This window comes from Phragmites australis, chromosome 4 (assembly GCF_958298935.1).
Source record: "Phragmites australis chromosome 4, lpPhrAust1.1, whole genome shotgun sequence".
NCBI classification, from domain to species: Eukaryota; Viridiplantae; Streptophyta; class Magnoliopsida; order Poales; family Poaceae; genus Phragmites; species Phragmites australis.
In genome coordinates this window covers 37,495,886-37,507,578 of record NC_084924.1, presented here as the reverse complement: position 1 = coordinate 37,507,578, position 11,693 = coordinate 37,495,886, and the positions used below count along the sequence as shown (strand labels likewise).

The window sequence follows — 11,693 nt, the reverse complement described above, 5'->3', positions numbered from 1 at the left end:
AACGATGGACTAGTTCCAAGACCATGGTAATGCTGCTATGAATTACAGCACGCAGTTTGCACCTAAGATGGAGGCAATCTTATCCAGAAGGAGGAATAAGGCACACTTTCATCATACGAGGATCTACGACATGGCCAACAATGACTTCAAGGTCATGTGCCGTTGTAGGTATGCTTCACGGTATAGTACGGGGGACACTGTACAGCAATGTCAACTTGGGCCTCACGAGGTGAAGTGCACATGCAATAAGCCAAAACTGCACTATATCTCGTGCTCGTATGTCTTAGCCGCTTGCAAGGACATGAACGGCAATGACGGATCACAGTACGTAGCATCGTACTTCACGATAGATGCATTGAGGAGCGCATGGCTTCCAAAAATGCGGTCCTTCAACATCGAAAGTAGCTACAAAACGATCGAAGGGTCTACGTGGGTATCTTATCCTCAAGCACGACGCACGAATCCTGGAAATCCTAGATCTACAAGGCTGCAAGGTGACATGGATGAAGCAGATGCTGTTGACGGCCTACGCAAGTGCAAACTTTGCAAACAACCTGGCCATGACAGGAGGACATGCCTGACCCGATAGTAAACTATCATGCACTATCGAACTGTAGTGTTTTAGATTTTGTTGCATTTTATTGAACCATGAAGCTTGTTTTTACCTATTTATTGAACCATGAAGCTTGTAACATATTCAAATTTGGTATTTACATACTTATTGAACCATGAAGAGTGTAGTATATTCTTTTTTATTATTCACATACGTATTGAACCATGAAGTTTGTAATGTATTCATATTTGCTGTTCACCTACTTATTGAACTATGTAGATTGAAATCCTTGTCATGGTTGATGTTGGTCTTCCCAAGCTTATTCAGCAGTGGTACGATGAGAACCATAGGGGACAGATGATTTTTACAAGGCAGCAGGTACTACAATTATATGTGCTTTTTAGTTATCAAGATAATTTGCTACTAACTCAATACATGTATTGGATACCTTTTGCAGTTGCTTCCGTTGCAAGCCCGATGTGTCCACATGATTAAGGAGTTGGACCCTTGATTCCACAAGCCACTCGCACGAGCAGGCTCACTACCTTTCGCTCTCATGATGGTCGGAGCTCCCATGACAGGTGGTGGTAGGACACCTCTCCCGCTAATTGTGGAACCACTGCTCATAGGTCTCGTTGACCGATGGTGTTCTGAGACGCACATGTTCCACTTTCCTTTTGGCAAGATAGCCGTAACATTGAGGGATGTAGCCATGCTAACCGGGCTGCCAATTAGGGGTGCCCCGTTAGTAGTTTCGTGACCAGCAAAGGAGTAGTGGAAGGGTTACGTTGAGGGCGGGTAATTATTTTTTATGTACTGCACTTCAAATATTATAGTGCTATTGAAGATTCATTGACCCTCTGTATCTTGTAGGTTTGATGTTCCATCTGACAAGAAGGATGTTGGCCTCTCCAAGTCCTGGATTCATGGGCTGCCACAGTCTGGTCCATACCCATCGGATGCAGACGAGGCTACAGTTATACATCACTATAAGGTGTACTTGTATGTCCTGCTAGGAGGCATCATGTTCTACAACACGACAGGCGATTATATCATTTCCCATATTGTATAGTTTGTGAGTCAGCTCTCTTCACATCCTTATGAGTCGACATCTTACAGTTGGGGATCTGCTGTGCTGGCTACTACCTACAGAGGATTGTGTAATGCAACCTAGCGATCAAAGAAGAAAGGATTTGTAACAGGCTGCCTACACCTCTTACAACTATGGAGCTGGAAGTACCTCCCAGTTTGTCAGCCTTGGATGCTCAAGAGCTACTATCCAGTCCCCATCTCATATGGCATCAGATGACATAAGGCCTACGATAGGGTATCGGTGGATGCATGCTAGGCTGAGATGGAGTTAGCAACAAGACCATAGTAGCTACTCCCGGGTGATCAATGGTTTGGACGTTCTTAGTGCAGATCTCGTGGAGTGGGATCCATGGCGTATGGCACGAGTGACCGAAATTACGACTGGCAGGAGCATCGCATCATATTGTTGGCGTGACTCAGGCTTATGGATGACTATATGCTTCTTATTGTATATGAACAACATGAAAGTATATTCGCTTGAGCATGTATAGAGGCAGTTCGGGTACTGACAGGTAGTGCCAGTACCTTCCCCACGGGACGCCGATTGGGTGCACGAGTAAGTGTATTATTATAGGTAGCATTAGTATCTTAGATGATCAATGTTAATATATTATAACTGTGTATGTCACGTACAGGAGGAGCGCACAGGGGGGCGTAGGCATGTGAGACTGGGCATCCATGAATCCCGAGCACATATAGAGGTGGACGAAGTCAACCGCGGTGGATGTCGTTGTTTCTGCTGCACAATACGGCGATGGCACATATTGGGAGTACCTTTCGTGGTACCATCCGCACACACGTTCCACCTTACTCAGCGGATTTATACAGCCAACCACCAGACCATTCCCTAAGAATCGTGCCCGCCTTCTTCATGTTGTGGTACGTGATGCAGTACTTATAACGATTTTCATTGGTTAAACCTCCATATTACTAACATGACCCTCATCTTATATAGACCAAAGAGGCGTACACGATGCATACGCAGGCAGAGCAAGCTTGTGGGGAACCAAGCTGGTCATCAATGCGGAGGGAACATAACCCTCTCTGGGAATACATGAAGACGAGAGGGTCCCGCTTCCTATCTGCTATACGTGGTCTAGGTGATTGTGACCCACGTTAGAGGGGTATGACGTACCAGCAATGGACCCATCCTATGCCTCCCACAGTATGCGCTTGTCCAGTGCCCGTGATGAACTCATTCGCGCACAGTCGTAAGAGGCATCTTAAGCTTTGGAGCATCATGTATCACGTACCGGTACTGAGGTCGAGGAGTGCACACATGCATCTTTGCCCGAGCAGTATACACTGGGTTCACAGGCCCCTAGTGGACACAACCTCCTCATACTACGATGACACCTTCACCTGCAGCTTCAATGCATCATGAGGACGTCATTGACTGTACGCAGGAGACGCCTAACTGGAGCGGTACGCATAATTTTGACTGGGCTACTGCAATGCAGACCGCAAGCTTCACCGATCTCCTCAGCAGACAGTACCCCCAATATCCCAATGCACCTAGGGTTCACATTGGTACCAGCAGGATGAGCCTTCGGGACACCAGACTCCATCGGGACACGTTCTAGGGGTGTCGACATTTCCTTATGAGGATCTGTCATCATGGTACATGCAGGGCCGAGTTAGCGGGTCTAGATACACGTTCGGTGGGGATCACATAGGGCAGGACGATGATGACGAATCAATTATTGCTGCTGAGACGCGTGACCTTATCCTTTCTTCTATAGTACCACACATCTTTCTCTCTCTATTGTAACATCGTTCAAAGCATCAAATGCAAACACAAACTGCTGCAACCATACCCTGCTGTCATCACAACACCTCTGTCGTGAGTCAGACTTTAGACATGAAGTGACCACATGACATAGCTTGAAGCATGAAATGACAACACCCTACTGCCAGCACAACATCTATGTCTTGACTCACACTTTAGCCAGGAAGTGACTACACGATACACCTTTAACCATGAAATAACAACACCTCTGTCCTGACTAATGCTTCATACACGAACTAATCACATGACTCAGCTTTTACCATTCACATCGGATTCTATCAAGCATACCTCGAGTTTGATGTTAGTCACAATTCTGGCAACTACGAGACATATCTACTCCACGAATTGCTTGACCTTGATATTAGTGACAACTCTGATACTTCTATGTACCAAGTCTGTCACTCCTGTGACTGAGCATAATAGTCAAAACATTCGGAGGAATGGATGGTTGCACCATTGAAGTCCTTCAGCAAGGTCATATGCACAGAGACAAATCGACCACACGAATCTACTCTCCAAGTAAACCTAGCCATGCTGGGGTACCACATGCTTTTTCTTTACATTGTTTTGCAAATTAGATACAATCAGATATATACTCAACTTTCTGTAAATATCATTTATCATTGAGTAAAAAGGCATCACTGTCAAATGTCCAAACAAGAACATGGTGCTTTAGACATTAAATGACCACATGACACAGCTTTAAGCATGAAATGACAGTACCCTGTTGGCAGCACAACATCTCTGTCGTGAATCACACTGTACACACGAAGTGATCACACAACACAGCTTTAAGCATGAAATGATAACACCTCTGTCGTGAGTCAATCTTTAGACAAGAAGTGACCACACACCTTAGTTTTAACTATGAAATGACAACACCTCTGTCCTGACGCAGGATTTAGACACACCAATTCTTGTGCTAGTGTCCTCTTATGACTAATGTTGTAGCACGAGCACCTTAGGGACTAGAATAGACTAGGGTTATATCACTAGCATCTCGAGGACTAACATTAATTGCAGCTCTAGCATGAACCATTTGATTGTATGAACCGTTCAACACATAAGAATTGCTTGCTTTAGGATGAATGCTTGAAGCAGCCATTGACTTTGGATCAAGATCAAAGGGATAGATGTTACTTCCACACCCACTAAAAATCTATTCTACGAGCAAACATGCCTCCAAAATCATGCAGTCACAGGCAACTACAACAATTTCTCAACCTTCAGGGATGAACATTAGTGATAAGAGGACACCAGCACAACATCTCTGTCTTGAATCAGGCTTTAGACATGAAGTGACCATACGACAGAGCTTTAAGCATTAAATGACAACACCTCTATCGTGAGACACCCTTTATACACGAAGTGATAGCACAACTCAGCTTTAACCATGAAATGATAACACCTCTGTCGTGATTCAATCTTTAGACAAGAAGTGACCACACTACATAGATTTAATTATGAAATGACAACACCTCTGTCGTGAGTCATGCAATAGACACGAACTGACTATACGACTCAGCTTTCATAGAAATCCATGCCTCCATACAGGGGCAACAATAACTCATGTTGAACTTTTGCAGAATGAAATGACCACACTAAGCAACAACTTTCGCAGGGAATCTCTGCAAAGTATCAGTGCCACAACTTTTTCAGCTTTCACAGGGAATCCTATGTTCCAGCCCCTAGCCAAGCCTATGCACTGAGTTCATGAACCAGCCCCAGCCACCAAAATAACCCCACCCTCATCCATGGATAGACCAGTCCTTCCTCAGCACTCTCAACTGCAATGTCTTCCTCAGCTCCACCAAGCCCACCCAAGAAACATGGGGGGATTTTCATCCTCGTGGGGTCAAACTACCGATGTGCTTCTATGGCGACTATTGTAGGCTTCGCGAGTCCCAGGACATCTCATACACCTATGATCTACGCTTCTTCATATGTGCCAACTACCAGTAGACAAGTCTCGACATGGACCGTATAAGTACTCACCGGTATAGCGACATACATCGCTCATGTGGCACTTTCCATATGATTTCATGCACTATCTTACTAATCTCTCATCTTCATTCATTTCTCTAGTCTCCTCCACCTCTTTGTGACTTCATAGAATGGCTGGATATGGATCAAAGTGACGACCAGAAGCAATGGGTCCAAATGAGCATGCGGTGGAGGAGGGAAGCGTACGAACGCTAGAAGTACGAGCAACAGCAGGAGGAACTATGGCTTAAGCGTCAGGAGGAGGAGCGCATGAGGAAGGCAGTGGAGGAGGGCGCCGCGGCTGAAGCTCGCGAGTATGAGAGGGAAAGGAAGCGGGAGATAGCCCGTCACGCTAAGGCTTCGGGCCCCGATTCTCTGAGGAAGGGCAAATATCCCAGGTGCACTAAGTATGGAGCATCTTTTGTAAACCGATCTATTCCAGGGTTTTTTTTTCGAAATTTGAAGTACCGAATACGAGTGCTAAATTTGTAAATACACCGGTATGTTATCTATTGGCAAATACGCCGACGTATGTTGTCTATTTTTCCATCTTTGCCTCTCAAATGATGGCCTTGTGCTAAAAAACAAATACGTGAAGACAAAGTATTTTTATCATTTCATGTTGAATTATTTTATTCAAATTGAATTAAAAGAGAATATCACATAAATAATAAAAATACATATAAATGGAGCATTACAAAGGAACTCACTTTTTTATCAAATAATATAGGGTTGAAAAAAAAAAATTTATAAATTAGTACGTCACATGAGAAGAATTTTAATGAATTTTTATAGATTTTTGAGAATTTATTTGAGGCATTAAATATTGCTAGAATTTATAAAAGTTTGCTTATTTGAAGAATTTTAATTAGATACTGGCTCAGGTTTTTTGGATCAAATCAATTAAAATGGGTTGCTAGTGATCTCTAGTTTGCTCGTAAAAATGTTTAGAATTTTTGGACTATTTTTGTACTAAAAAAATCATGAGTTAAATAAAAACTTATATTTTTTTTTGACTTCTTAGCTTCTGCTATAGCTTCCTAGCTTCTTGCGAGCCTGGTGCATGGCAGAGGTCGTATTCGACACTCGAGGTGCTGAATATGGTACTGTTCATCATTTTTGGCACCTCAGATGCCGAATACAGGGAGTTTTTGGCACATGAGGTGTTGAATACGGTGAATAGTCACGTATTTGATACTTCAGGTGCTGAATACAGTGGGGTCGGGTTTTTTTCGGTGTTTGAGGTACTAAATTCAGGTTTTGGGATTTTGAGGTGCCGAATACAAGTGCTAGATTTGCAAATACGTCGATATGTTGTTTATTTTAATAAATACACTGACATATATTATCTATTTTTTTATTTTTGCCTCGTTTGAATTGTAAAGTAGACTGGTCGTACATCTAAATATCATCGGAGCGCTTCTATCTCACAGTTAACAAGATACGTTCACAATACATCTGCAAAGTTAGTACCTAGATGTGCACACATGACTTCTTCCCTCCCGAAGAACTGTCAACGACAATACAATATTGTTCCATCATCATCTAGATAATTTTAGGCTCGCTTGGACACTCTGAATGTGGAGCCAAGGATCTGTTTGGATCCATGCGGCATGATTCCACGGTGATAGCTAGCACACTGGAGATCGGCCCCTAGCTAGCTCCTAGCATGCACTGACAGAATAGTGAGTAGTTTCCAGGAAGTCGTGCATGATTAAACAAAGACAGCACCGGCAATCGCAGACAGCAGACTAATGAGGTTCGACAATTTGGTACTTCGCCGCCGGCGACGATGACCGTGCGTCAGGCTACCCACGGCGGGCATCGATGGTCAGGTGCATGGTTGGCATGAGAGCGAGACTTGGAAACCGTTAATAAGACGGCATGCATTAATGCCAGTCCAAGTACGGTTTGGAGATAAGAGTTAGGCAGCCTTTTTTGGTGTCTTTTGTGATGGCGAGTTAGTACCTCTGTTCTTAAATATACGTCGTCTTAAAATATACAATCAAATTTTATAAAATTTAATTATTAATATACACAAAATTATTAGAATTTAACATATTAAAATAATAATAATACATTTGCCAAAAAAATACTTAAATATCTTCTATTTTTATCAATTTTTACTAAAAATTAATTATCAAAAATAGTGATCAAACATATTTATTAGATACCGTGTGATATACTAAACAATGAATAAAAGAGAACGGAGTAGTACTATATAATTCGTGGGCACATCACTTCGATCAGTTCCGGTGCTGGCGTGGGCTCATGTTCCACACAAAGCAACCATGTCTTCTGAAGTGCCACGGTGTTCTATTTTCCTGTTTCAAATCCAAAATGATACAATAACAGGGTCTTCTTTACCCCTTTTTCGGAGCTACTACTCTGTTTCTGTTCGAACTTCGCACAACGTGATTATATATATGCTGGTCTGAGATATCTCATCATGGTAGTGCATGCATCAAGAAGGCGTAGTCAAGGAGTACTGCATGGAGTTGTCTCCGTACCGTTCGTTCGAGATCCATTAAGCCGCCTAATCGCCTAAAATCAGTTCATCTAGCAATACTGCAATAGCACAAATATAATTTAGCAGTGAGCTGCAGTAATTAACCCAACTGATACGTCACGTTATGGGAGTACTACTCCTACTTGTGTACGTATATGATCGTAGCATTTCGTCAGCATATGCACAGCATCGGCCAGAACTAAACCAAACCTGTTCGTTGCGCAAGATATGGATTCAACAGCAAATAATCGTACGTATGGACGGAGTACTCATACAGGCATAATTACGGCCGGCTACAACATTCTGCACGCAGCAGCCAGAAAGCTAGAAACGTTACTGTTCATTCCTACACGGTTGTAGCACGTATGTGCTACGTAGTATGTACGACTAGTAGTGCTCTACTGCTCTTAGCTGCTTGTGTTGTGATCTAGCCGGCCTGGAGTCAAGTCCAGAGCTGGGCTTCGTGATCCGGCCACGTCGCCGTGTCCAGGTCCCACGAGTCGTAAAACGTCTGGTACGCCGCGCCGAAGTCGCTGCCGCCACCGCCGTCCAGCAGCGACGGCGACGGGTGCTGCTGTTGGTGGTGGCGGTCGCGGCGGTTCGCCATCTCGACGCAGACGAGGGCGAGGAGGTTGGCGTGCTGCGCCTGGGCGTTGAGCAGGTCGGCCTGCGCGCGCGCGAGCTGCACCTTGAGCTCGTTGGCCTGCTTCTGCAGCCGGCACACGGCCCCCGCGCACCCGTACACCGGGTCCCGCAGCCGAGCCTCCGCCTCGTACACCATGCTGCTCACCGCGTCCGCGCGCGAGCTCTCCGGCAAATCCTGCATGCGCACATATATATATGTACTCGTCAGAACATTGCCATGCACGCTCGCGTGCATACATAGAAATTAAACCATGCATGTCTGTGCCCGCACGCGTCTATATACACACACCTGGAGGAGCTTGATGATGTTGCTGGCGCCGAAGACGCGGTGCGCGGTGGTGAACTTGGCCGGCTCGGTCGGGGGGAAGTAGGGAGCCAGAACGCAGCCGTCGGCGCAACGGCGGCGGAGGATCTTGCACGCCGCGCACGGGCTCAGGACGACGGACGGCGGCACGTTGCCCACTAGCTGTACGGCGGGATGAGGCGGTGGCGAGCACGACGACACCCGCGACGGCGGCGACACGGAGCGATAATACTGCTGCGCCGTCGTGCCTGTGCTCGCGTTGCTGTAGTCCATGACTGAGATCGAGGGGTACTGCTGCCTACTACTAGTTAGCTAGGACTTGAGACGCACGAGAGCAGAGGACAAATGATCCGCTGGTAAATCAAGAGCCAAATTTTAAGGGCTATATATAGAGCGGTCAAGACGTGAAGATTTTTTTTCTTTCTTCCACAAGAGAAACGCGCGCTTCGTGGAATGTTGTAAGAAATGCTGGAATTGCTGATCAGATCGGTTGCAGTTTACTAGTACGTACGTCCGTGCTGTGCTTGGCCAAGTTTGGCAGGTTTTGAAGGCTAGCATGGATGGTTAGTCGACTTGCATCTGCTTAGTTAACTACCGTGCATGCCATGCCTTCTTCGTGCTTAGATTAATGGCACTAGGAAGGGACCAATATGCTTTGTGCTTAGGCCAGCGGAATTTTCTTTTCCGAGTAGAGGTCAGCAGGATGTTAAGATGGTATGCATGTATGCTAGCTTACAGAACCAATATCGTACGTCCGCCGTTTTGATTTCGAAATGTTTGTCACATGTAAATCTTCCAATGCCGTATTTCCGGGTGAGGTGACCCTGAAGCCGACGCCGAAGAATTGCTGGTATACTACTAGGGAACACCTCATATGCAACGGTTCGCAAAGGCTACCTCTAATGGTGGGATGAACCGATAGAGATAATTGGTCAGTTATGAGGAAGTCTCATTTCTAACATGTGAATAACCGATAGTGAAGTAGTCATCTGTAACATTTTATAAAGCAAAGCCGTTAATGATCTATCTGTAACAAGGTGGTAAGGCTCATCAATAACGGTGATGGCCTCATCTCTATTGGAGATGTAGGTTTTTTCTTTTGATTTTTTTATTGGCTAGCCTCAGGTTTTGCTAGCCATACTTTGAAAATGACAGATCACATATGTTCACAATTCATAGAATTCGATATCACAAGTTCACATAATTGCATATATATCATAGTTTATATAATCACATACATATCACAGTGCATACAATTGCACATCACAGTTCGCAGTAAGTTCAAAAAAATGATAGGTAAAACATGTAAGTAAAATTTCAAAGAAAACATTTGCAGCCCTGCCACAGTCAACAAACTCCGAGTCTTCAATTGAAAGTTGCAATAATTAATATAATAATATAAGGTAAAGTAGGTAGTGCACATAAAAAACATATAGCGAGTACGAAAATGAGAGGTAAAGAACCGACCACAATTCTGAACTAATCAAAGCAAATATTTACAACACAATAATAATTAGTTTGCTTCATCTGTTGTGGAAAGGTCTTTTTTCGTTGATGACGCTTAAGAATATAAAAGCGGCTAGCCTTCCTCTAATATCGCTCAAGTCGACCTTATCTATCTTCCATATGACCTGATAATCATAGAAAAGAGTATTATAAGTACACATTATTCGCAATGGTATTGGCGATGGAAATTTCATAAGTGGTATGAGTTAACAAACCTCAGGATCAGATTGAGTCACCTGACTTGTGAGAATTTCCATGTGGTTACAAATGAAGAAAGCACATGTGTTGCCATACTGGGTTGTTGGGGGCATGGGTAATCGAACCTATGTGATAGGTTGACCGTATTGTCTTTGTGCTTGCCTCCACTTGTATCATATGGTTCCCACGCCCTCTTGATTACATATCTAAGACAAGTGTAATCGTGCTTTTTCGCTTGAAGGGAGTCAAGGTATATAGCTTGATCCATTTAGGTACTATGACCCGCAAGGATCCAATGGTTGCTGTAGAAACATAGTTAGTTATGATTAATTACTACCTTTTGAATTATACAAGAAGAATAATGAATAGTTACAAGCACTTACTCTTGATTGTAGGGTAGCATTATGTAGTCCCTATCTTCATAGCTCATGAGGCAGCGGTTCAACTATTCCACTACATTATCAGGCTGAGCTGCTATCATTGTCGTGTTCACTATTTGTGGGTCAATGAAACCAACCGCGTGTTTGTTCCGTTCTGCTTCCATAAACATAGCTCTAAAAATGACAAGAGCTGTTCTTAAGCATTTTTTTTCTTCATTAATTACTGGAGTATAGATAAGAGAATAAGGTACTTACAGACAAAAGCATTTGTGGGGTGACATGTCCAAAGCATTTAGATTGTACAGGTCCTACAAATCGTTGAAGCCAATAGAGATGAGTGTTGTATGTGTCTGGAAAGGCTCAAGCTGTGTTTGGCAACTATGCTTTGGACGATTGGATCTCTTGGAGTTCATCATCTCCATGTACCATGCATGCAAGCGCTGGTAAGCCATACCCATCCTATTTAATTCATCATCACCAACCGATGGTCTACCAAGCACGAGACTACTTAGTTACAGTTTCTTTGGATCCAACGGGCTTTTGGCCTTTGCCTTTCCTTGTGTATTTCTCCTAGTGTTCTTTACATGAGCTGCTTGAGCCTTGGTTTTGATTGGCGGAAGTTGTGGTGGTACTTCATCGATAGGAGCATCATTGAAATTCGGGAAGTTGACTTCAAATTGATCCTACACTGGTGCTAGAGGCGGTGGATGAGATGGATGAGGGACTACTTTTAT

At 44.0% G+C, this 11,693-nt stretch overlaps 1 protein-coding gene across 1 annotated transcript; it reads right to left on the bottom strand.

Annotated features, from left to right (window-relative positions):
• Positions 1 to 8,155: 8,155 nt before the first annotated feature.
• Positions 8,156 to 9,261, bottom strand: LOC133914375 (LOB domain-containing protein 1-like). Its single transcript, XM_062357491.1, has 2 exons — positions 8,861 to 9,261; positions 8,156 to 8,746 (listed from the first exon to the last, which is right to left on the bottom strand). Exons 1-2 carry the CDS (start codon positions 9,146 to 9,148, stop codon positions 8,369 to 8,371), a joined length of 666 nt encoding a protein of 221 aa, XP_062213475.1. The 5' UTR covers positions 9,149 to 9,261; the 3' UTR covers positions 8,156 to 8,368.
• Positions 9,262 to 11,693: the final 2,432 nt, after the last annotated feature.